Source organism: Perognathus longimembris, chromosome 11, assembly GCF_023159225.1.
Source record: "Perognathus longimembris pacificus isolate PPM17 chromosome 11, ASM2315922v1, whole genome shotgun sequence".
NCBI lineage: Eukaryota > Metazoa > Chordata > Mammalia > Rodentia > Heteromyidae > Perognathus > Perognathus longimembris.
Window position 1 is genome coordinate 48,621,283 of NC_063171.1, and position 24,952 is coordinate 48,646,234.

Below are 24,952 nucleotides of genomic sequence, written 5' to 3' on the forward strand. Positions count from 1 at the left end.
AGTTCATTCTCTCCCATGTCTTTGTCTAAAGGCCTCTTGTGACAAATGAACTCATGACTTTACAAGAAAGGTCACTCCAGTCACTTTTGGACCATCCAAATAGTTCAGATTCTTCTTTATCTTAGACTTAAAATTTCCATCAAGTAATCCCAGATAATAATAGTTATCGTTGTCTTGCATGCATATAATCTTTTTAGCTTTTCAAATAAAACATTTCTGTTTCCCCTATGGGGTAGACATCATGGCCTCATTCTCTACCTTCCATAGCAAAAAGGCAACAAGGCTGACATGCGATTTCTTATTACCAAAGCCGCGCTGGAAGAGGCAGGACTCGGAGAGGATGGTTTTCCAATGTTGCTTTTTGTAAGCTGTCAAATCCTTTCCTATCGGTGGCAGTCCCCATCCCAAGATGCAACTTCCCTTACACACGTTCCTTCAGGAAAAGTCCACAGAACTCTATTATCTTTGTCAATTCCCCTCCCTTTTTCTGGTCCTTCTCAAAATGAGTTCCTCCAAAATCCCACAAAAGGTCAGAAGAATATGGAAAACCCTTGGGAATGTGGACTGGGAGGAGATTTGTCTCCTTTGTTCTGGTCACTGTCTATTTTTCTTTACCGTCTTGGGGTTTGAAGACAATCTCTCACACTTGCTAGGCAAGCTCTAGCACTAAGTCATGCCTCCAGTCCATCTTTGCCAGTCCCATGTCTAGACCATAATCCTCCTTTGTTGCACTTCTCATTGTGGGTGGGATGACAGGTGTATGCTACCACACGCAACTTCTTCCATTGAGATGAGGTTTCATGAGCTCTTTGGGCCCAGGCCGGCTTGGAAACATGGTCACCTGACTTGTCTCCCCATAGCTGGAATGGCAGGCATACACTACTGCACCTGGCTGGTCACTACTTTTAATGCAAATCATTTGATTTGGGCAGAAGTTACATCTCACCATTGAGTTGTATTTTTTTCTTTTTTGTTTTAAAAGGAAAATCTTTGTTCTTATACACAGACTGTTGTTGGATCTGATTTTCTATTCCCACTCCTTTCTGTAAGAATGTGGAATGAAGAGGAAGAAGAAAGGCAAGTTCAGCCTGCTTCGGAAACTTCTTGAAGGTTCCTAACAAAGATTACTGGGCCCAATCCTCAGAGTTTCTGGTTACTACAGGAAGTTGGGACCCCAAAACTTGCATTTCTAATATTTTCCCATGTGATATAGTATCTGTTAGCTCAAGAAACACCTTTGACACCATGAATGTAGTATATGCTGATGAAATTGACTCTCTGAACAGAAATGTAAATGATTTACATGTCTTTGTTAATTTTGAATTCTATTTTTTTGATCCAAGTTCCTGTTCCCCACCCTTAATGCCCCTCTGAATCTAAAGCTTGCTCTTTGATGTGTAAGTTAACCTTCCTATCACATGGTACCAGCAACTGAATATCCACTGGCTTCCTCTAGTCAGTGACCATATTCAACATCACAGGGCTGACACCAGGCCCTCGCTCCTCAGTGGCTTCCTGGTTGGCTGCTTCTTCTATTGACACTGACACTCTTTGGTGCATGTGGTGGACATATACAGTCAGGAGTCCTGTTCACCTAGGTCCACTGTCCACCCATTCCCCTTCCTCAGTGGTCCCGCTGGGGTGATCCAAGTATCCCTGGGGCTGTGCTAAGTGTCCTGGAGAATTACAGGTATACTAAAAACAGTGAGAGGCTCTGGGGTTGGGCGAAACCCAAGACACTCCTTATTGGAGCCATGATTTCAAGACTACATTGCACATATGTTGAATGGATTGAATGTCACAGGGAAATCCAAACCCAGTTAGAGTGCTTGCGATTCAACCATGGTGAACTAATGTCATCATCACATGACTTCCCTGACTGAAGACATTTTCAAGAGATTCCCAATAGATTCAGAATTCCTTAGTTTAGGATGTAACACATAACCTGCCATCAACCAGCCTGTCATCCTAGATTCACCTTCCATCCTGGAAAACTTAAGCTAGATAATATCCCTACAATGAATTTTCTAACTAGCCCAAATCCTTGTCCTTTCTTTTGCTGGAACTGGGGTTTGAACTCTGGGTCTTGTGCTCATTCAGCTGGCTCACTCACTTGGCTGTCACTCTAGCACAGAGTGCATGAGCCACACCTCCAGTTTGGGTGTTTATTGATTATTTGGAGATGGAGTCTTAGGGATATTTCTACTCAGGCTACCCTCAAATCTTCACCTGAATCTCAGCCTCCTGAGTAGCTTAGCAGCCACCAGCAACTGACTCTAAACTTTGGTCTTTAATAACCACATTAAAATGCCTTTCTTCTCTCTCTCTCTCTCTCTCACTCTCTCTCCATTTAAAAAAATTATGATAAAGGTGATCTACAGAGGGATTATAGTCGCATACATCAGGTAAAGAATGCATTTCTTTTTGTACAATGTCACCCTTTTCCTCGTTTTCTCAGTTTTTCCATCCCATACTCACTTTCTTTTCTGTTTTTACACCCAAAACAAACAGTCCTCAAACCAAAGGACAAAGGGCCTGTTCTTCAAGTTTAAACTTCGCATTTGTTTTGTTTTTGTTGCCAGTCCTAGGGCACTGTCCCTGGCTTCTTTTTGTTCAAGGCTAGCACACTTCCGGCTTTTTTCTATATATGGTGCTGAGGAATCGAACCCAGGGATTCATGTATACGAGGCGAGCATTTTACCACTAGGCCATATTCCCAGCCCCTCAAATTTAAACTTCGAAGTCCAGCTTTTCAATGAAATGCTCACTTTCACTGTGAAGTCAGATTTCTTTTTCTGCACTTCCTATATGATTCCTGGTTATGTTGGGCATCTGGCCCTGTGTATACAGGGGCTTTAAGGATGACTACAGAATGGGAGTAACTGTCCATTTCCTCCAAAAGACAGAGGAAAAGAAAAACCTTCCTTAACTCACCACAAACCCTTGTAATGTAGCTTTACTGCAACTAGCAGATATGCAGGCAACAGGAATACATATCCATATTCATTGATTTAATCTTGGAGGAATATTTCTCTCTGGGTTGAAATCCTGCCATCATTCCTCTTTTCTGTCACTCAGTGAATACACACAACTATTCCTGAAGTGACCTATTGTTCTCCATGAGATGAACAAATCATTTCTAGATGCACCACTCCAACACTCACACTCCAGAAAGCTTTCATGGACTGCAGACAAGCCCTTCATGCCTAAACAAATTCCTGCTAACTAGAGGTAGAGATTATTTCATACAGTCAGTTAATTCCTTCACTGCTGAATCTCCAGCATGCTTGCTTTACTTATATTTTCATGTATTTTACAGCTTATCTCCTCTGATTTAGTCCAATAGATATTAAGTACCAGCTGTGGGCATAGTGAGACGGTCCCTGTTTTTCTATGAGCTCCTTGAACAGTTGGGAGATAGCAATGTCTCAACAAAGATTAGAAGAGGTATGTTCAGAGGGCACAAAAGAGGGGACTGAGGCAGGGCATTTACCCTAGCCCAGTAAGGATAGTGTTCCCCAGAGAACTGAGAGAGTGAGAGCATAAACATTAATATCTGACAAAACTGATAAGGATACAGGACACTCAGCACAGTCTAGGTGATGGAAATGTGCAGGTGACAGGGAGGTGCTGACTCATCACAAAGAAGAACAAATACACATATCCCCTTTCTCTTCCCTATCCTCTTGCATCATCTAAATGTGTGGATCTGAACACATGAGGCAATTGCCTGCCAGATTTACTGGTTTCCTAGCATTGTACTAAGTACCACAAACTGGATACGAAGCTAGAAGTTACTTGATCAAGGTGTTGGCTATGTCCTGCTCTCTCAGAGGCCTCTGGGAACAGTCCTTCCATGTATCTTCTAGCTTCTAGTACATGCTAGCTTGGAATTCCCTGGATTGTAGTTGTATGATTTTAGTCTCTGCCCACACCTTCGCAGGCATAGTATCTTCCATGTGTGGCTCTTGTAAGCATACCTTCAAGGACCTCCATCCTCCAGCAAGATGTCTACTTAACCAGTTTCATCGACAGTGACCTCAGAAGTCCACATTTAGTGGATTAAAACTCCAACAAAGCTTGGAGGAAAGGAGTCAGCTCTAACAGGGAGTATTCACAAACTCTTCCATGTTGAGGATGCTCTAAATGTTCAACCCAACTGTGAAATCCTTCAGGGCAAACAATCTTCTTTTTAACTCTTACTTGTTACTCCACAGTGTCCTCCAAACTCCTGCCTGGTAAAAATCTCCACCAGAAGCACACATTTCACCACCTGACAAGTTAGCCCCTGAAAAACTCATCCAAACATCTTTGACAAATTAAAAACAAAACAAAACGTCTTGGAATTTTGTGCATACTCACATACCCACCAGAGATTATAAATATTAATTGTCAATTTTTTTTTTAGTGGCACTGGGCTTTAAATTCAAGGCCTATCACTTGCTAAGTAGGCACTCTACTGCTGAACCATGCTCTAGCACTGATTTTTGCTGGATATTTGTAAGTAAGGCTCTTTCTTTCTGCCTGGGCATATGTCTGGACCATGATCTGCCTATTTGGGGCTCCCAAGTTTGTAGCTAGAATGGCAGGGGTATGCCACCATCCTAGCTTCTTCTGTTGTACCATACCTAGTTTATTCTGTGGAGCTGGAATCTCACAGACTTTTCTGCCCAAGTTCACTTGGAACCACAATCCTCACAATCTTGGCCTCCAATGTAGCTTAGGATAACAGGAGTGCACCACTACACCCTGAAAAGCGACCTTACAAGCTTTTTTGTCTGGGTGGGTATCCAATGGCAATCTTCCCATTCTCAAGCCTCCCAAATTAGCTAGTATTACAGGTATGAGCCGTCAGCACTCAGCCTTCCAAATCTTCAGTAGGGTCAGTTTTGTACTGTGTCTTAACCTTTCTACTTATTACATCTTATCATGAGAATGTAAACCAGGGAGAAGAAGCAAGAGAACTTTCAAGAAGCAACAAGTGGGCCTTTCTAGAAACTCAGAACCAGGTAAGGTGACTTTTTCCCCTGCAAAGGCACTGATATAGGTAGCTCTCTCTTTCCTGTTCAGCTCTCACTTTCTTGATTACCATGGACCATTTTGGGGGTGCTGGACACAACAGCACACTGCGTGGTTATTCCAAGGTAGCACAGCCAACCCTGTACTTATCCACCACCTGCCATCACCATGTCCTGTAATTGCCACGGCAGGACATGTAGCTGCTTACTTCTGAGAGGTCCTAAGTGGTGGGTACCTGTAAAAAGCCTGCTCAGTCAGCTCCCATGGGACACACATTAGCTTCAGAGGAAAGAGGCCAGGGAAAACAGTCTCAGAGAGCTGCATTATTGTGCCACTGTATTAACTCTTTCTCCTTACAGTTTGAAGACAGTCACATAGAAAAGCCCCTGTATAACACACATCCATGGCTAAAGACAGAGTAGGGGATGTGTAGATCTTTTATGACCTATATGGAAATATCAGCAGATACACGTTCAAAACACACACACACACACACACACACACACACACACACACACACACAGCACTAAGGCTCTCCTCTCTCATGAAAACACCTGATAATTCTCTATTGTTACCCCATCTCTGTTTCATTCTCGACAGACAGGCCTTTGTGCTGACTGCATATGTGCATAAACAAGTTAATTAATTCCTGAAGGTCTAAGGGATGAAGGACTCCTTTGTGCAAGAAGAGGGGCACAGATGCTGCAGTTCCATGAGACAGCATCATGTGGGAATGGCACAGCAAAGACAACCTGAACCAAGCTGTGCCATACCAGAGCAGGCAGGGAAGAGATCGTACAATGCACATGTAATGGTGAAACCTACAGGGAAACCAAGTCAAGAACACAAGACTCCTTTCTTGGAGGAAGTCCCACAGTCCTTCAGGCTAGTCCACAGCCTCATGCTGTGGGTTCTCACAATTATTCTGCTGTTGGCTGCCCTGGAGGAAAAGAACCTTCAAAATAAGCCTGCGTTCTCTGCAGCTGTGTCTTCTGATATTCTTATTTGATTTCCCCTTCTAATTCTATTCTAACTTGACATTAATATACACATATTTGTTGTTCTTTTATTCTATTTTTATTGAAAAGGTGATAAGCAGGGGCATTACACTTACATAAGTAAGGTAATGAGTACATTTGTTTTTCATCATTGTTAACCCATCCCTCATTTTCTCCTGCTGACCCCTCCCTATTCCCCTCCCCTCAAGTTGTAAGTTTCATATCCATCCTAGTGTCAAGTGAGTATCAATGTTGCATTGGTTCATCCTTTGTCTTGTTCTTTCTGTGGTTCCCTTTTCCTTTTACATATCGATTAATCTTATATACAAGACACAAGGTAGAGAAAACTAAGAGAAATTAAAAAGAAAAAAATAACCTACTACAGGACATAATAAGAACATCTTGTTTGCATATCTTGGAGTTCATGTTACTACATTTTATTATATATGGTCCTATGCACTAAACAATTGGGTTATTGAGACCCCCCTGTTAAGAATATCATAGACATATTCTAGTTCTTACAAATGAGTGAAAGTTTTTCTTTAGGTCTTGTTTAGTTTATTTAATATAATTTTTTCCAAATCTTTCCATTTCTTTACAAATGGGGTGATGTCATTCTTTTTGATGGAAGCATAGAATTCCATTGTGTATATAAACCATACCTTCTTGATCTATTCAACTACTGACAGGCATGCTGCAATAAACTCTCTCTCTTTGCAAATGACATAATCCTGTACTTAGAGAATCCCATAGACTCCACTCTCAAGTTTCTTGAGCTGATCCAAAACTTTGGCAAAGTAGCAGGGTATAAAATTAATCCACAAAAAAAAAATCAGTAGATTTTCTCTATGCAAACAATGAGAATGGGGCTGGGGATATAGCCTAGTGGCAAGAGTGCCTGCCTCGGATACACGAGGCCCTAGGTTCGATTCCCCAGCACCACATATACCGAAAATGGCCAAAAGTGGCGCTGTGGCTCAAGTGGCAGAGTGCTAGCCTTGAGCGGGAAGAAGCCAGGGACAGTGCTCAGGCCCTGAGTCCAAGGCCCAGGACTGGCCAAAAAAAAAAAAAAAAAAAACAATGAGAATGAAGAAGCTGAAATTAGGAAAGCAACTCCTTTTGCTAAAGCCTCAGAAAAAAACCAACAACAACAAAAAAAACCCTAAGAATCAACTTAACCAAACTTCAAAAATCGGCAAAAGGAAATTAAAGCAGATCTAAGGAAGTGGAAGAATCTCCTGTGCAGCAGGAGGATTGACATCTTGGAAATGGCAATACTGCCAAAGGCTATATCCAAGTTCAATAGAATTCCCATCAATATCCTAACTTCTTTCTTTAGTGGAATAGAAGAAGCAATCCAAAAATTCTTACAGAACAATAAAAGACCCCAGATAGAAAAAACAATCATTAGCAGGAAGAACAGTGTTGGAAGAATATCAATACCAAACTTCAGACTCTATTACAAAGCAATAGTAATAAAAACAGCTTGGCACTGGCACAAGAACAGGCCTGAGGATGAGGACCAAAGAAATAGAACTGAAGACCTAGAAATGAACCTGCAGGCCTATGGTCACCTATTCTTTGACAAGGGAGCAAAAAACCAGGATAGAAGAAGGACAGCCTCTTCAACAAACAGTACGGGCAGAACTGGCTAGACACATACAGAAAACTAAAGTTAGATTCTTATATATCACTCTGCACCAGAATCAATTCGAAATGGATCAAAGAGGTAAAAGCAGATACCCTAAAAATACTTTAGGAAGGAATAGAAGAAACAACAGGGCTTCTTGGCATGGGTTAGAACGTTCTTAATAAAGGCCCAGAAACACAATAAGTCAAAGAAAAGTTAGATAAATGGGATTGCATCAAACTGCAGAGCTTCTGCATGGCAAAGGACATAGCTAACACATGTATTTGGGAAACACAATTCCAATACCCTTTTCCTATTTCCTGGCACCTAAACACACATGGCCTGTACAATAATTTAATTCCCAACTTGTATTCAGTTAAATATTTTAGTGTAGGGAGGGTATAACAACACAACAATGATTCTAAGTAACTATCCTTTTTTGTTTTCTAGAAAAGTATAGATCTTTGCTTTAGTCTGTCTTGTGTTGCCCTAACAAAGTACTTGAGGTTTTTTAAAGGGAAGAGTTTAGGTTGGCTGATGCTTTGGGAAGCTGCAAGTGGAAGGTCACCTTCCCACTTGTCTGGAGTCTAGTGAGGGACTTCTAGCTATGTCACAACAGGACAAATGCTATCACAGGGTGGTAGCATGTAGAAGAGCAGCAAACAGGTGAATAGAAGTGTATATGGGGTAGACTTGCTGTAAAGCAACCTACTCTCGGGGTAGCTCATTCAGTCCTGAAAGACCAAACTTGATCTCACACCATAGAAAGCAATCATTTTCCAACTCGGCACCTCTAATGACCTAACTACCTACCTGTGATTGTATAACTTAATTTTATTTTTAACCTACATTATTATTGTAATCTATACCACCAAAATTAGCTCTAAATAAATAACAGAAAAGGAGTAGGCATGTACATTGCATTTTCCATATTTAGAGAGACCTTTAAAACAAATGTAAGAAAATCCTCAAATCTAAATAAACAACTGGCTTATTTTCAGCCAAGTACCAATAGCTCTGGCTTGTAATCCTAGCTACTCAGAAGGCTGAGATCTGACAATCATGGTTTGAAGCCAACCTGGTTAGAAAAGTCTGTGAGGTTCTTATCTCCAATAAACTACTCTGAAAAAGCCAGAAGTAGCACTGTGGCTCAAGTGGTAGAGTGTTAGCCTTGAGCACAAAGAGGCTCACGGAGAGTGCCCAAGCCCCGAGTTCAAGTCCCAGGACTAGCAAAAAATAAAACCTCTTCATGAAGTTATGTATTTATTTTGAGAACAACTCTGTACTTGAATCTTAGTTTGAATTTTTTGTTCAATTCACTCCAAAAACTCCTATGGAGCAGGCAGGGCTCTAAGAATTTATCTCTAGAGGTGGAAGGGACACCATGAACATCAGAAAGGAACAGAAGATGAAGGGCAGCTAGTGCTAAAGTGCATTCAGGAGAGTACTGTGCAGTTGACCATTTAGGGAAGATGTTTGATGGGGTAGCCAGGTAACCTCCCTCCCCCCTGCCCCAAAGCAGAAGGCATTTGAGGAAAGGCATCAAGGACTAAAAAGAGCCAGCCTCATATATACTCAAGGAAGAGCGTTCTGGGTAGACACCGTAGCCTCAAATCTTAGCAAGGAGGAGTGCATCGAGTTTGAGAAATAGTGGAGTTGATTCATATGAGTGAGGGGAAGTGATGAGTAGGGTTGTTGGATAAGGAGCAGGTTTGACACAACTTCATCACTCACAGTAAGGATGGTCTCTGAGCCTGTGAGATAAGAAGCCATTGTAGGGCTTTGAAGACAGACTTTTTAAAGTTTTACATTATTTTTAAGAATGCCTATCAGGTACATACTGTGGGATGTTGTTATACATATGTCCATTGTGTGGTAATCAATTCATGGCAACGGTGTATTCATCCCCTTGAGCATTTATCGTTTCTTTGTGATGAGAACATTGAAAGTCTTCTCTTCCCACTACTTAAAAAATATACAACCATTGATCTCATGAGAGTGGAGGGTAGAATAACGGCAGCCAGAAGCTGGAGAGGGAAGGAAGGAAAAGGAGAAGAAGAGAAGCCAGTAAATGGTGTACAAGGTTACACCTGGACAGCAGGAACAAGCTCTAGTGGTCTATTTCATAGTAGGTTGAGCAGGGAATTTTGATCTGACCAATATTTTACCAGGGGCTGCTCTGACTGCTGTCATGCAAGTGTCTGAAGGAAACAGAGAGATTCATAGAACACCCTGCACTAGCCCAGGGAAGAGACAAGAGTCGATCACTGCAGTAATTCTTCCAAAAGAGAAGCCACCATGATGGAAGGGGCCTCCCCTACCACAGTTGTTCATGGAAGACTAAAGCAAATAGAACAGTAAGATGATGTGTGCCCTATCATTGTACTCTGCTCCATGCTAACAGAAAATTGGTCAGGCTACAACAAGACACAATGGGCACCTCTATGAAACCGCCATGGAATCACTTGACGGGAAGTGCAAAGCTCATTCTTGATGACAAGAAAAATCCCGACAACCACCTACTCCTTCTGCATCTGACATAGCACATTTTAATTATATGTATTCTCAGAGGAACTTTACATATGGGTTCCTCAGAAGAAAACTCATTATCTCTAGTTTACAGGACAAGATTTAGGTTTGGCCAGACCATGATTTTTTAGGATTGAAAGCTGGGAAGTGAAAGAAGACAGAAAGCAAACCAAGAAGGACTGTCTGCGAAGTTTCTCCTATGAAATGCTGTCCAGAAACTGAATGAGACCTACACACACACAGAGAGGGGAAATAGCCTTTAGAAGGCCCCCTAATAACCTCTTGGAAGAGCAACCAAGAACCCAGACCCTGGGGCAGTTGGGCCAAGGGGAAACTTTTATGGCGACAGATTTTGAGTCAATTTGTAAATTGAATACACTATTTCTTACAAGAGCTCAATCAATGCCTTGGAAACTTCTGAAAGGATAACAAGGATAGTGACCTCTGAGTGGGCAGATGCTGGGCTAGGCAGTTTGCAGACTCTAGTTCCATGCCTTATGAAATCTATGCAAAGAAGGTGCTTGTATCTGCACTTTACTGATGTGCAAATAGCCTCAGTAAGAGGAGGCCCTCAGACTCTGAGAAAGGGCTAAAGCAAAAATTTGAAGCTACATAGATCCAACTCTGTGGTAAAGTAGCCAAGAGCACTCCTGGGGTGGGGCCTGGCAGGGGAGGGAGGGGGTGGGGCAGACTACCTGGCTTGCAGTCCTGGCTCTGCTCTTTCCTAGCTGCATGGTCTGGGTAAGTTATTGAACTTCACAGGGCCCCAGTGTACTCATTTGTAAAATAAGGTAAAAATAGCAGGCACCGCATAGTAAAGATGAAGTGACTCTTCATATAGGTGAAGAAAGCATTTAGCACAGTTCCTAGGACACAGTAAGCACTGTATTTTTCAGTAGCAATGGTTAGTTATTATTAATTATTATTACATGATCATTAATACTTCTGACTACGGCAGCTTGACACTATTTTTGAGGTCTCCTCTGCTCACATTACTAGACTCTGAGTGACATCACAACTTAATGTGGATGACAACAGCTCAATTTCCCTAGGAGGCAAGCATGCCTTTGCAAACCGAGTGTTTCTCACTCCTAGAAGTTCGAGAAATGAGGACCGGCCACTGTGCTGTGGCCCAGGCACCAGGGGCGGGGGCAACATGAAAGGGATTGTATGTTGCAAAATTATTTTCAACTGGAGCACAGTGTAACTTCTTCTTCCTTTTCTTTTTTAATCCAGTAAGTCTAATTTTTTTTTCAAGTCTAATTTAACAGACAGCTTTTTTGGCTGACCTCTTTTTATTTCACACCCCCTTGGGCAGTAGGATAAATGAAAGCTGAACTGTGTGTGCATGGCATAGAGAGAGAAAGAAGAGAGAGAGAAAAAAAGAGAGAGGGGGGAAAGAGAGAAAAAGAGAGAGAGGGAGTCACTTTTTACTAACTCCACTAGTGTCGTGTTTCCTGCAGTGATAAGGACCTGATCTTTTAGTCTTTCTTGGATCTCTAGAAAGCAGATCCAGGCCAGTGGCCTTAAACCTGCCCTGGAATGATTTAGGATATTCGTTTCAGAATCATTCCCAGATGTGAAACTTACAGAATGGCTATAAAGGAGCACATGATCCACCATTCAAAATTATTGTTAACTTATTTGGCTCCAGAAACATCACTTCACTCTTTGACCCTCAAATCAGAAAACCAAAGAGTATACAGGATTTAGCCACTATTTTACATCCTTGCAACTGCTCTCTCTCTCTCTATATATGAGATGGCATCACATTTGACCAAGTGTTACTTTTTGAAGTGCAGAGTTAACAAAGCATTAAAATTCAAGAAAAAAGTCAGAGGAAGGAGGAGGACAGGTGTGTTTTATTGGTCTCTCCTTGGTCAAGCTTTGCTAGAGCACCACGCAGCAAGCAACTTCTCTTGCTACTATTGTGTGGCCTTCTTTCTCTGCAAAAATGACCCATACCAGGCCTTTGACAGCCATGGTCAAGAAATCTAGGCTCCTTTTCGGTCCATTACACATATTCCATTCATCTTCCCCTGTTGACAAGGGCCCACCCTCAGCAGCCTATGGTCTATTAAGCTAACAACCAACATTTCTGGCATCCGATTAAACCCCTGTAACATTTTGGTGGATTTTTTTTCCTCTCATGCTTTGTGATAGATAAACCTAATGCTGCATTCTGCTTCCCCAGAGTATTATTTTTCTGGACCTAACAAGTTAGTCTTTAAAAAACAACATGGTGACTGATAAAAAACAACATGGTGACTGACTTTCACAGATAACCTCATAGAAAGTTCTTCCCCCTAGAGGTGTCAAAGATAAAAGTCCAGGGCTGGGGATATGGCCTAGTGGCAAGAGTGCTTGCCTCGTATACATGAAGCCCTGGGTTCGATTCCCCAGTACCACATATAAAGAAAACGGCCAGAAGTGGCGCTGTGGCTCAAGTGGCAGAGCGCTAGCCTTGAGCAAAAGGAAGCCAGGGACAGTGCTCAGGCCCTGAGTTCAAGGCCCAGGACTGGCAAAAAAAAAAAAAAGACAAAAGTCCAAATCTTAGAGATGGAAGGAAGGGAAATAACCTTGCTGGGTGGCCACCACTCTGCCCCTGGATTCCTTTTACTCTCACAACACAGCCCTGTGACCACCACAGCAAGCTTGGTTAAGAAAGGGTGAATGCAGGAATGAGTCGAAACATCATCTACCTAAGCACAAAGAAGACATCTCCAACCCAACACTGTATATCATTTAGCCACACCATTACTTTCTCAGTCTAATCTACCCAGGTACCCCTAGAATAAGTATCATTGGGCACAAAGAATTCTCTTGAGTTAGGCAGATGGCTTGGTCCCTCTGATTTATGTATCTGTCCATTCAAGGAGCCTAAGGGACAGATGATCCCCCAAATTCACCTAACTGTTGCTATGATATTAGCATGGTTTGAATGTGTTGCCTAAGAGTCTGTTGTGAATTAGGAGCTTGGTCCGCACTTTGGCACTGTTAAAAAGTAATGGGTAAATTAAGAGGTAGACTCTCAAAGATGAACTAAAGCAGCTTTGGTACACAGGAGACACCATAGGGAAAATGAACTACATAACTTGTGGGCAAGGAAGGGAGGGGGCAAATGGGAGATAGTGAAGGAAGGGATGATGTTAGCCAGAAAGAAATATACTCATTACTTGGCTCATGAAATAGTAACTCCTCTAATAATAATAACAAAATAATACTTTCTTTTTTTTTTTTTAGAAAAAAGAGGTCAAGTCTCCTTTTCTTCTTAAGGCTCTCTTTGGTACTTCTAGGTTCAATGACAACAAATTAAAGTATAAACTTGCATCTTGGTCTGTGTCTTCCCAACAGAGAAGAAGAAAGGAAAGAGAAGGAGAAAGAGACAAAATGGAGGAGAAATGAGTCAGGTGACTTCTATTGGTCTACAACTTAGCTCTGCAGATGAGGAGTTTGACTTTTGAAGAAATGCTCTCCAAAAGCAAGTCTTACAGCCATCCATGCCAAAGAAGAGACTACACAAATGACTTCAATCTTTTGTTCTAAGCTCTTTCTTCCTGAGATATCAAGAACAAGCAACTACTGTGATAACAAATGAGGGCCCGCAGCATGACTGCTGATGTGCACAACAGTTCATATCAGCGAAGAACATCTACAACAATGCCAAACTTCAAACTGCTGACCCCTCAGAACAGCCCCAATGAAAGTTACCTGATACAGCTCGATCCGTTGTTCAGGCACTCTGGCTTTGGGATTCTGCAAACGAAAGACTCTGAACTCTGCTTTCACCAAATTGGAAGCATTTTTCTCCATCGCTGAGACGTCAAAACGAACAATCCTGAAGTAGGGTCTGTAGAAGGTGGGCGGGATGGCATCTGTAAAAGGTTAGGGAAATGGTTAAAAAGGATAAAAATCTGAAAAACTGGGAAGGGAAATATCTACAGAATTATTTTGTTTCTAATGGTCAATTGAATACCACTAACAATTTAACCAGGAAGAAAAAAAAAAAAGCAAAAAGAATGAGCTAACACAAATATGTGCATTTGTTTACAGAAGTAGCAGATTAACAGAGATTAACAAACCACTTGTAACTACATTTGAGGGCAAGCAGTTAACCCTGTCCTTTGAAGGTTGGCAGAGGGTGTAGAAAATCCTACATGGTTGGAAATTGGAACAAGTTCATGACAGTTGATGCCTGGGGAGAGCTGTCAGGCTTGCATCACAGATCAGATGTGCCAAGAAAATAGCTCCTACTGGCAAGCAGTTCACCAGGTTCCCTGCCCCTCCCCACCGGAAGTTTGATGTCTAAATGCTTTACCTTTTTTGTTTGTTTGTTGTTTTGTCAGTCTTGGGGCTTGAATTCTGGGCTTAAGCATTGTCTCTGAGCGATTCAGCTTAAGGCTAGCTCTATCACTTTGAGACACAGTGCCACTTCTGGTTTTCTGGTGGTTATTTGGAGTTAAGAGTCTCACAGACTTTCCTGCCCAGGCTGGCTTTGAACCATGATCCTCAGGTCTCAGTCTCCTGACTAGCTAGGATTCTAGGCGTGAGCCACCAGCGCCCAGCTTGAGCACCTTTTTTGTATATGTTTTGGCTTCAATGATTTGGGGTTTTCACACACAATACATATGACCAAATTATAGTCAGGAAATCTGAATAAACTGGCTATATCAGATCTGGTCTTAAAATTCTGTCTCTTTCTTTCCCTTCCCCCATCATGCAAGTACTGGGACTTGAACTCAAGACTTGCGCACCGTGTCTTAATTTTTTTGCTCAAGGCTTGTGCTCTACCACTTGAGCCACAACTCCATATCCAGCTTTTTGCTAGTTAATTGAAGATAAGAATCAAGGACTTTCCTGACCTAGTTGGCTTTGAACCTTGATCATCCATAGATCTCAACATCTTGAGCAGCTCTTGGCTAAACATCTTTTATCCAGGATAATGTCTGCTGGTGAGAAGTGATCCTAACTAATCAAATCAACACAAATTCCTTCAGTTCCATATGATGTCAAAGACAGAGTTGAAGACAACTTCAAGTTTATGGGCTGCTTAGAGTTTTGCTATTATTTTCTAGCAATCTGCTAGAAAATATTCAAGTGAGAGATATCCAAAGTTTGCCCCAAGACAAAAAAAAAATAAACAGATTAGTCCTATCTCTCTGCTTTGATATCTAACATCCACTTATCACATACCAAAACTGGACAGGCTTTCTGTACAAATATGCTTGTACAATCTTCTTCCACATCTCCTGCAAACTTATCTTCCCCACTCCAGAGAGTTCCATCTAATGAGTTGGCTCCATCTCTATGTAGCTTCATTGCATGTAGTTATTCATAGTTGTTTGTTTCTCTACAGATGTGTTTATTGCTTCTGTGCTCTGTTTATTGTGTTCCCTCCTGTGAAAGCTTAAGCATCTTACAACTATTTTCTAATTCTCCCTGATCCCCCTCCCAGCCACACACACACACACACACACACACACACATCCAGGATTCAGGACAGGGATCCATACACAAGGAGTTCACCAAATATCTACTGTTTGCATAGCTGGCATCAATGGGAGTCTTGAAAGACTCAGGTATCTAGCTATAGGCAAGGCAAACTTTTTATTAAATAAACAATCTTGCTGATCTTAAACTAGAAATAAATACCTTTCATGATTTCTTAAGAAATTCATGGCCTGAAAATTACACTGAGAAAAGAAGGAAGAGGAGAAAGAGGAAGAGGAGGAGGAGGAGGAGGAGGAGGAAGAGGAGGCAGCAACAGCAGCAGCTAGGAACATGTGTGGACATTTCATCTAAGAGCTCTGCATTTTTATTTTTCCTCTGTGTACACTTTCTTCCATCCCTTTCTCATAGACTTGAGACTCCAAATCCAGGCTCATAAAAAGCTGTGAATTCCAACTCAGCTCTGCTCGATGCTGGTTTCATAAAGCAACTGTGTTGGTTGCTGGCTTTGGAGATGGTGAGCCATTAAGAAATCAACCAACCAACAACCTGCCCCCTCCCCAATCGAAAACATCCAGATTCTGGAGAAAAAGAAAAGTACCCACGCCCAGCCAGTGAGGACGGTGTGAGGGCTCACTGCCTCTCAACCCTGAGAATAGCTGGTAGGACGCTCTCAGGCCTGAAAACATTGGTACTAGCGGGAAGGTTCATGAGGTCCCCTAGCACAGCAGTGTGAGAGGAAGCACTCTTTTTCTCCTTTGGAATATGTCCATCCCAGTGATTAGAAAAGCTGGTCCCGTCCAAACCCTGTGCAGCTACAACGAGACCAGGTTCCCAGACAGAGTGGGCTGGTCAAGGCTGGGGACAGGTTCTCTGGCTTCCGGTGCTTTTTTAGCCAGAACTTTCCATAGGCCCAGTGACCACATTCATCTTCGCTTATCTTCCCCATTAAACAGTAGAAGCTTCAAACATCCTTTGGGAAAAAAGCCTCTTGGGAAGAGCCAGGTTACTTTCGTGTGTTTCCTGTCATCAGCAACAGTAAACAACTCATTCACACACAACCTTTTCCTCCATGGAGCCCCATTGTCTGTTCTGCTTCCACAAACACCCCTCTTTCACACCCACCTGCCTCAATTGTATCCTTCCATCACATTTGTAAATAAGCGCTCTTGAGGTTTATTTTTATTCTCTTTGGTGTTTATTAAACTATGAGCTTTTTTTTTCTCCTCTCTGGTTTTCTGCCCATACACTCTTCTTTTATGGCAGCCTTAGGCCATAGGGTCAAATTTGTTTCTTCTTCTAAGCAAATGGTCCAATGATCCTGCCACAGGCTTTTGAGCTCTAAAGGGACATGTGCAAATATTTATGAGAGTAGCTTGATAGTTAAGTCATTGTTCTGCTCGGTTCCTCTACATGGGCAAACAGGGCTCCCGCCCAGTGTCTCTTCAGAACTATTTAGGAGGCTTATATTTCATCTGTCTGATAAAAACAAATCTGCATTTGGGTTCCTGGTTTATAAATAGAATCTGCCCAGTGTGCAAGGTGACAGGACTGCTGAGCAACCTGACCACTGACTCTGGGCTGTTCCCATAACCCCAGCGAAGTGACCAAGCCTGGAGAAAGACCACATATAAAGCACAACAGAAACTGCTGACTGAACAAATATTATTTTCACGGGCCAGTCCCAGCTGTCCCCTGCTGTCATTTGCTATGGGTCACAAGCCCCACTCCCTGCCTAGATGATGGACCTGTGCAACTTGCCAAATGACTTCTCCACTGGGAGAGAATCTCTCTGTGCATTGCTCTGGGCCAGTCTGCCACCCTTAAGTGCTTTGGGACACATGGTGCAAGGAGCTAAAAGGGGACATCTACAAGCAGCCAGGATGGGCTATGGGCTCCCTTGCTCAGCTCTGGGTGCCAGAGTAGCAGAGTAGGTGTTAGATGGCTCGCACAGTCCTGATCCACCCATTTAGTCTTGGAGGGATGGAGCTTTTTCCTCTGCTTCCTCCAAGAACTCATTCCCTACCCCTCCTCCCATCTGGAATGGGAGTTTTCTCTGAAGTTTTCTGTAATTCCAATCCCAGTTCCTATTCCTCTGCCAGGTGGTCAGGTACTAGCGCCTAACCTTTGCCAACTTACCCACACTCGTATCTTGGCCCTCTCCTTCCTCTCAATTTCTGACCCACTTTTTTCAGTTCAATCAAATTGATTTTCCTTCCACCCTTCTCAACCAGCTGGCCAGCTCTGCTCCTGCCCCATGCTTTCCCATGCACCTTCCTCTCAGGGAAAATCTTACACATAGAGATTCCATGTGTCAGCAAGTGAGTGGCGTCCTCCACATCTCAATTTCTGGCTTTATCCCCCTGCTAAATCAAATTTGGAGAAATGGAGAGAAGGGAAAAGAATAAGGAACTCTAACTCCTTATTTATTTCCAAAGCAACAGTATACAGAGAGCCTAAATGTATTTAATCATATGCACTTTTATAAATCTTATACCTTGATTTGACTCTGTCCCAAATAATTGATGTACTTACATATTTTCTGTTCCCTTTGGAGGCCTCTTGAGCTCAGGGAACTTTACTGACTGTTCTTTGGGTCTCATGTAACACAAGACTGAGTTGATAGTTATATGCACAGAGCAGGTGCAAGAAAGAGTCCCCATGCTCACCCGAACCTCATATTTGAAGTTATAATACTCTGTGATCACCGTCTTGAAATCTTTAATCATTTTCTCTTTGAATTCATGCTTCATAAGTGAAGGTCTATGAGAAAGGCGGTTGTAAACCCAGCTATTGTGCTAACTCACCTCCCCATAAGTCTTTGCCTCCTACCCCATAAGTCTTTCCTCCTACCCCTTGCCCTTGAGTGTTCCCCATCTCATCCAGTCTTTCCTGGGGCACACACCTAGTGACTAGTGCCATCTTCAAGAAGGAGGGACAGGCACACAACTCGTGATATTTCAGGGCAGGACATGGTAGCAGTTAGTTGTTTCAACCCAAAGCTGGCAATGACAGTGTATTCAGTGGGCAACTCAGGGATCAAATGCACCTCATTGCAGAGTTTGCAATCATGTGGGCTGGAGCAGTGGCTCCATGAGAAGAGAAATGCCTGGTTCCAGGAGGTGTCGAGCTACCGACTGGCTGGTGTTCAGGTGACCCCAGCAGCTGGTGGGCTGCACATTCTAAGTTGTACAACAGGAGCCTTAGATGGCTTTGAGGGTCTCTTTCAGTCTGGTAGTATCCTTGTACCCAAAGGAAAATAATTGCAAGTAGTCCATTAAAACACACATATGTATATATATATACTTGTGCATACTCGATGTGAAGGAGAAGGAGGGATAGAGGAGAAAGACATGAAAACAAGCAAAAATTATACATATATTCCAGAACCTTCAACATCCCTATTTTACTGAGTTTTGAACAGGAATCTCTTCTACTATTTCCACTTCGAAGAAAGATGCTGCAAATCCTGTACGTAGTCTTGCCACAATGACAATGACACACCCATCGCAGTACATGCAACAAAAGACCTTTAGGGCCATCTCTGTTCTAACCCTAAATCAACCAGAGCTTGGCTGAGTGACAAAAAGGGCATTCTGTGGCTCCCCCGGGACTTCTTCTTTCATTGATAAATGAGGTAAATGCACCGTCAATTATACTGTCAGGACTGCATGAAGAAGCAGAAGGAAAAGTCGGAGCCCGCAGTGGAGCACAAATTTCCACTTGGGCTCCTCGCTGTCGCCATTCCCATGGTGCAGCAAAGCAGCCAAGTGGCCACGGGGCCCTCATGAGTGCCCCCGGGAGAGAAAGTGCTCTTGCTGCCTGACAGACTTCATTAGAGGAGAGAGGATGAGTAGAAGCAGCTGAGTATCCTGGGGCTGTGAATGAAAAGCTGCACACTCTAGTTCCTGTCTGCTGCATGGAAAAGCATTAGTCACCAAAGTCTTTGCAGGCTGGCCATGACCTCCCGATTGTACTGAAAGTGCTGACCATTCAAAAGCAAGATGATTCTATTTTCCCATCCAATACCTTCGGAAAGCCATTCTACCTCCCACTGCAGTGCTCATGTTAGGACATCTTTGAAATGAGAAAGTTCAGAACAAAAACCCTACATTGAAGAAAGGTCTGTAAATATCACTGATGTACTCCAACAGAGAATGGAGTGATAGATGGGCTGGGAATATGGCCTAGTGGCAAGAGTGCTTGCCTCGTATACATGAAGCCCTGGGTTCGATTCCTCAGCACCACATATATAGAAAATGGCCAGAAGTGGCGCTGTGGCTCAAGTGGCAGAGTGCTAGCCTTGAGCAAAAAAGAAGCCAGGGACACTCTTCAGGCCCTGAATTCAAGGCCAAGGTCTGGCAGAGAGAGAGAGAGAGAGAGAGAGAGAGAGAGAGAGAGGAGTAATGGAAGCAATGCTTTCTATTGGGCTGACTGTACCACAAAATTGGCAGGAATAAAAAAATGTGTACACTGTGCAATGTTCAGCTCTCTGAGCTACAGGTGCCTTGGCAAAAGCAGTGGTTCTTAAAGTCAAGTTCTGGAATCACGGCCCTGGCCTCAGCTGGGGACCTGTAAGAAGTGAATCATGCAGGTAGTGTAACACATATCCTCTCTGAAAACCACTGAGATACAAGATGCCTGCTGACCCTTGCTAGTGAACCAACGCTAGTGAATGATAACCGATTGGTAGAGCCAGGGGATAAGAAGAAAGGAATTTGAGTGTATGACAGTCAGTTTCTTGGTGTCAGTACTGACTGGATTCCTGTAAAGGGAACCTGTTACTGGTCTCAGTATCCTTGTGGCATTTACATAAACCCAAAAAGGTCAACAGGCCAAGATAAACCATGGAAGATGTGGGTATTCAAGGGTTTTTAGGAGCCTGAGGAAATAGTGCATCCTGCCTGAGATAAGTCACCGTCCACTTGAACTTCAGATCCAAGCTAGTCTTCCTGTGAGAGGTTTGAGTGACACATGGGTCCTTTATTCGAGTGTTCTTAAAGAATAATGACAGGGACTCAAGTGTTCGGCCAACTTCTCCAGAAAGTCTAGGTACTCTAAGATTGCTGAAATACAGGCTAAAAGAAAGCCACAAGAAACACAGCAAGACAAAGGTGAGTCTAAGGATCAGGGGTAATCCATATAAAGGAAACAAAAGGCCAGATAGAAGAATGCTTAGGGTAGGGCCCGTCACAGCCTGGCTGATGGACTGAGGTGACCACTTCTAAGGTTCCTCAAGTGATTCCATGCCGGGAGGGGGGTGGTGTTCAAATACTTTATCCACTCACTATAGAAGACTATAGAAGGACCTTTCCAGTAACTTAGAGTAAGTTTTTAAAAATTAAATTAATGAGCTCATTATCTTTTTCCCAGGCTGGCCTTTGACCACTATCCTCCTAACTTCTGCCTCCCAAGCAACTAGGATTACAGGTCTATGCCACCATACCTAGCATTACTAGGTCATTTTTTTCACATTAAGTTTCATAACTTCTGCTCAGAAGTTTACTATTTACTGGTTTCACCAGTCTTCCCTTCCAGTTTTTCACTGTCATGAAGTAACTGGGGATGGGAAAAAAATATGTCCATTCAATCATCTCCAGCATAAAAAGAATCCTACTCCAAGAGGCGCTTCCCATTCTTTGATAGCTTTATATCCTTCATCTATGCCAAGCAGATCTTTTAAAAACCATTCTAAAGATGAAGGGAATTAAGAAGAAGGGAATTAAGTCAAATAACCTTTAGCTAAAGTCAAGGTAAGGCTGGCCTTCCAAGCAAAAGCTTTTCATTGCAAGCTCCTGTCTTCTATGCTGAGACACCCCCTCCCGCAGATGGAAGGTAGGAATATTACCACAGGCCAATATACCAGCCCAAGCACTAAGGAATGGTTGCATACAAAGCTGTTGGTCCTCCACTACACATCAGGTGAGCTTGATCCAGCAGTACACACTGAGAAACTTCATTACAAGGCCCAGCATTGTCCCCAGACCTTGCCAGAATAGTCTTGAATTCAAGAGCTATAGGCTCACATTGTGTGTTCACAGTAAGAAGAACGTTGCTAATGTTGGTATTGTCTAGGATTGTTTAGACCCCCTCATACATTTGTGTGCCTAGTGCCCCAGTCCCAGTAGCATCTACTGGCTGTTCTGTCCAAACCATCGGAATAAAGAAAACAACCCTCCACGTCTTTTCAGCACTTCCCTGCAGTTCCACGGTGATGGGTATAGACTTGTGACACTTTAAGAAGTGAGTGGCCCCTCATTCCTGACATCCCCAGCTTTGAGGGAAGTCGTTTGGGGTTCATTTCAGAGCCCTCAGAGTGCAGCAAGACAAGCAACCCACCAAATGGTTGGAGGGCAATAAATTAGCTACTATTTGTATGTACATAGACATGGCCAGCAAGAAACCAAGACAATTGTGTTTTGGGGTTTTCTGAAATTTGTCTTGGCACACGGGCTATGGATTTTATTTCACTACCACATCCCAAACACTGCTGACATTCAAGCAATTTAACACAAAATGACTGAGAAATAAACAGCGTATCGACCGTGGTTTCTGATTTTTCTCTCCGGCCATCCCACCTATTAAATGTAACTCAGTACCAAAGCATCTGCAATTTGAAGTGGGAGTCTCCCAGGAGTGGGGGGATGGTGTCAGCCTTGACAGGCTGCTGGCAGTGGGGACCCTAATTGTGTCAGTATCAGCTTATGTGACTTGGCCTTCATCATGCTGCTATTTGAGACCATGCGTTCTGTCAGCAATAGTGTTCGGGCCCCTTGTTACACAGTGCACGCGAAGTAAAATCACAGTGATGCTGGCCCATAGTGTTTGGTTTTCCTGAACTGTTACAGACACAAGGTGTCTAGTTTCTGTTGTGAAGTTTCCGTCTTCCCCATAAACTCCCACCTACTAGGAGACAGCCATGGCGCCTTAAATTCCTCCAGATTTCCCATCAAGCTCAGGGTTTTGGTAGGGTGCACTGGGGCTTTGTAGTAAGAGCTGTGGGTGCCAAAAGGCAGGCTGACTGGGACTGGTGACAGGCCAGTGATTAAACTAGGGGAGACTCAGAGGCAAAAGAGCATGAAACAAACCTGGCTGGGCTCACATGTCTACACAGGTGGACAGTGAATATGAAAAATCCTTCCCAAGGAATTTTACCATGGTTTGTATGTTTATTGGTTTCAGGGGTTGTTTCGTTTTGTTGTGTGTTTGAGACAGGGTCTCATTACTGTGGCTCTGCCTAGTCGACTTGCTATGTAGAGCAGACAGGCCTCCCATTCGTCTTATCTCACTAAGTCCTTTGTGCTATGGTTGGTTACAAATGAGGGCCACAACATCCAGACCCAGAAGAGACTACTGAAACAGCTTTGCTCTGCTTATGGTCTTATCCTTTAGAAACCATAAATTCTCTTTTGCCTTTATCTCTCTTCCTTCTGTTCTCTCTCCTTTCTTTGTTCCATGTTCTATTTCTTCTTTTTCTTACCTTCCTTTAATCTGTGCTTTCATTTATAGATATCCAGGGAACAAAATAGACACTTCTCTTTGGTCCACCAATGCCATTTAACAAGTCTATGGCCCTATTCCAGAATTTAGCAATGGTTCCATGCAACCACAATAACCGGAAAGCAACATGTGCTGACTCCTTCAGTGACAGTAACTTGGGAGGAAAAAAAAAGAGGATATCATGCTTAACCCCTTAATAAGAACCACACTTTATTTTTCTTCCTTTTTTATAGATTGAGAAATGGAGGAGTAAAATCTTTCCAGGATTACATCAAACATTGGCAAAGAACAGATTAAAATACAATGTCGATTAAATTGACATTCTTACTCAACATTGGACAGCCTTCCTCATCCCTACAAATAACCCAAACAAATAAACTCTGGCATTCCCTTTTCCAGAAAGGAATTCACTTTCCCTGCAGCACTGCAAAGAGTGGTGTGGACTTCTGACATGCTTAAAGTGTGTGTAGAGGCTCCTTGTTGGCCTGAAAATCCTCCCCTAATATTATAAAATTGTAGCAATGATGAACATAATGGTCAATCCATGTCTCTTATACTGTGTTTTCCTTTGTGCCTTCTATAAGCTTCTCACTTGTGGACTATTTTTTTTTTTTTTTTGGTGGGAAGAATAAAGCAATTGCTTAATTACTTAGGAGCACTGTGCTGATTTGTTGTTGTGCCTGTTAATAGCCAGTAGGGTACATCCTGCTAGGAGTGCAAACTGTTTACCAATTTAACTAAGATAAATGAGCTGTTATTACTAGAGTATTAAATTCATGGTTTGAAAGTGAGAAAACATGAAGAGGAATAGATGTTTGGATTATCTGGTTTGAGAGAGAAGAAAAGCAAATACAGTGACATTCAGTTCCCTGCAACACTTCATGGTAGGAGACATGAAGACACAGAAAAGGATTGCCTGCTGCAAATCAGGTGTGCTCTCAATGCTAATGCCTCCTATTGCAGTTTTATCTCTAATGAAACAAGACATTTTTCTCCCACACAGCTGCCAGTGATGTAAACTCAGAACTCACATAGGTGACCCACTCTAGCCTCAGGTAGGTGCAGCTACATGTAAGTTCTTCCCTCTCTTGGGCTGAGGTGCTTATCCATAGGCATTCTGCCACACAAGAGGACCTCTTCCCTAGACATTCTGCAGCCAGTTTAATGTCTTCTCTTCATCTCTTTCCTTCTGACTTTCTCTTCCTTCTGTCTTTTTTTCTTTCCTTCCTTCCTTTCTTCCTTCTTTCTCTTTCCCTTTCCCTTTCAGTCTATCAGTCTGTCTGTGCTGTTACTAAAGGTTGAACTCAGAGCCAGAGTGCTCTCTCACATTTTTTTCTCAAAGCTGGCATTTTACCACTTAAGCCACACCTTCATTTTGGCTTTCTGCTGGTTAACTAGAAATACAAGTCTCATAGACTTTTCTGCCCAGGCTGGTTTGAACTGCAATCCTCAGGTCTCAGCTTCCTGAGTATCTAGGATTCCAGGTGGAAGCCACCAGTACCTGGCTCTTCTCTGATTAATGTTTTCTAAAGGAACAACCTCTATTTCTTTTCCATGTTTTTCATGAAAGCTATGGTTATTCTTTCTTTCAATCTTAAATTAGACCTTTCAATCCTAGAACATAATTCTCAAATGGAATAGAGTAGAATTATATCACTTGCCATGTTGTAGAACTTAAACTTTATTAGTGCATCTCTTTCTTTAATTGTTGTTGTTTTTAGTAAGTTTGGGGGCTTTTCCCACACAAACCATTTTAGGACACTGTCATCTTATACTTTTTCCCTGGGACTTCTGTTGTGCAAAATTCACAATATACTGCTATTTGACA

At 42.6% G+C, this 24,952-nt stretch overlaps 1 protein-coding gene across 2 annotated transcripts in view; it reads right to left on the bottom strand.

The window, feature by feature from the left end:
• Tgfb2 (transforming growth factor beta 2) overlaps positions 1-24,952 on the bottom strand; it is an 81,707-nt gene that overhangs the window by 17,008 nt on the left and 39,747 nt on the right. For both annotated transcript variants that reach the window (XM_048356642.1, XM_048356644.1), the window contains one exon: positions 13,888-14,051. In XM_048356642.1, the coding sequence (XP_048212599.1) occupies positions 13,888-14,051 (164 nt within the window). The remainder of the gene's footprint in view (positions 1-13,887; positions 14,052-24,952) is intronic.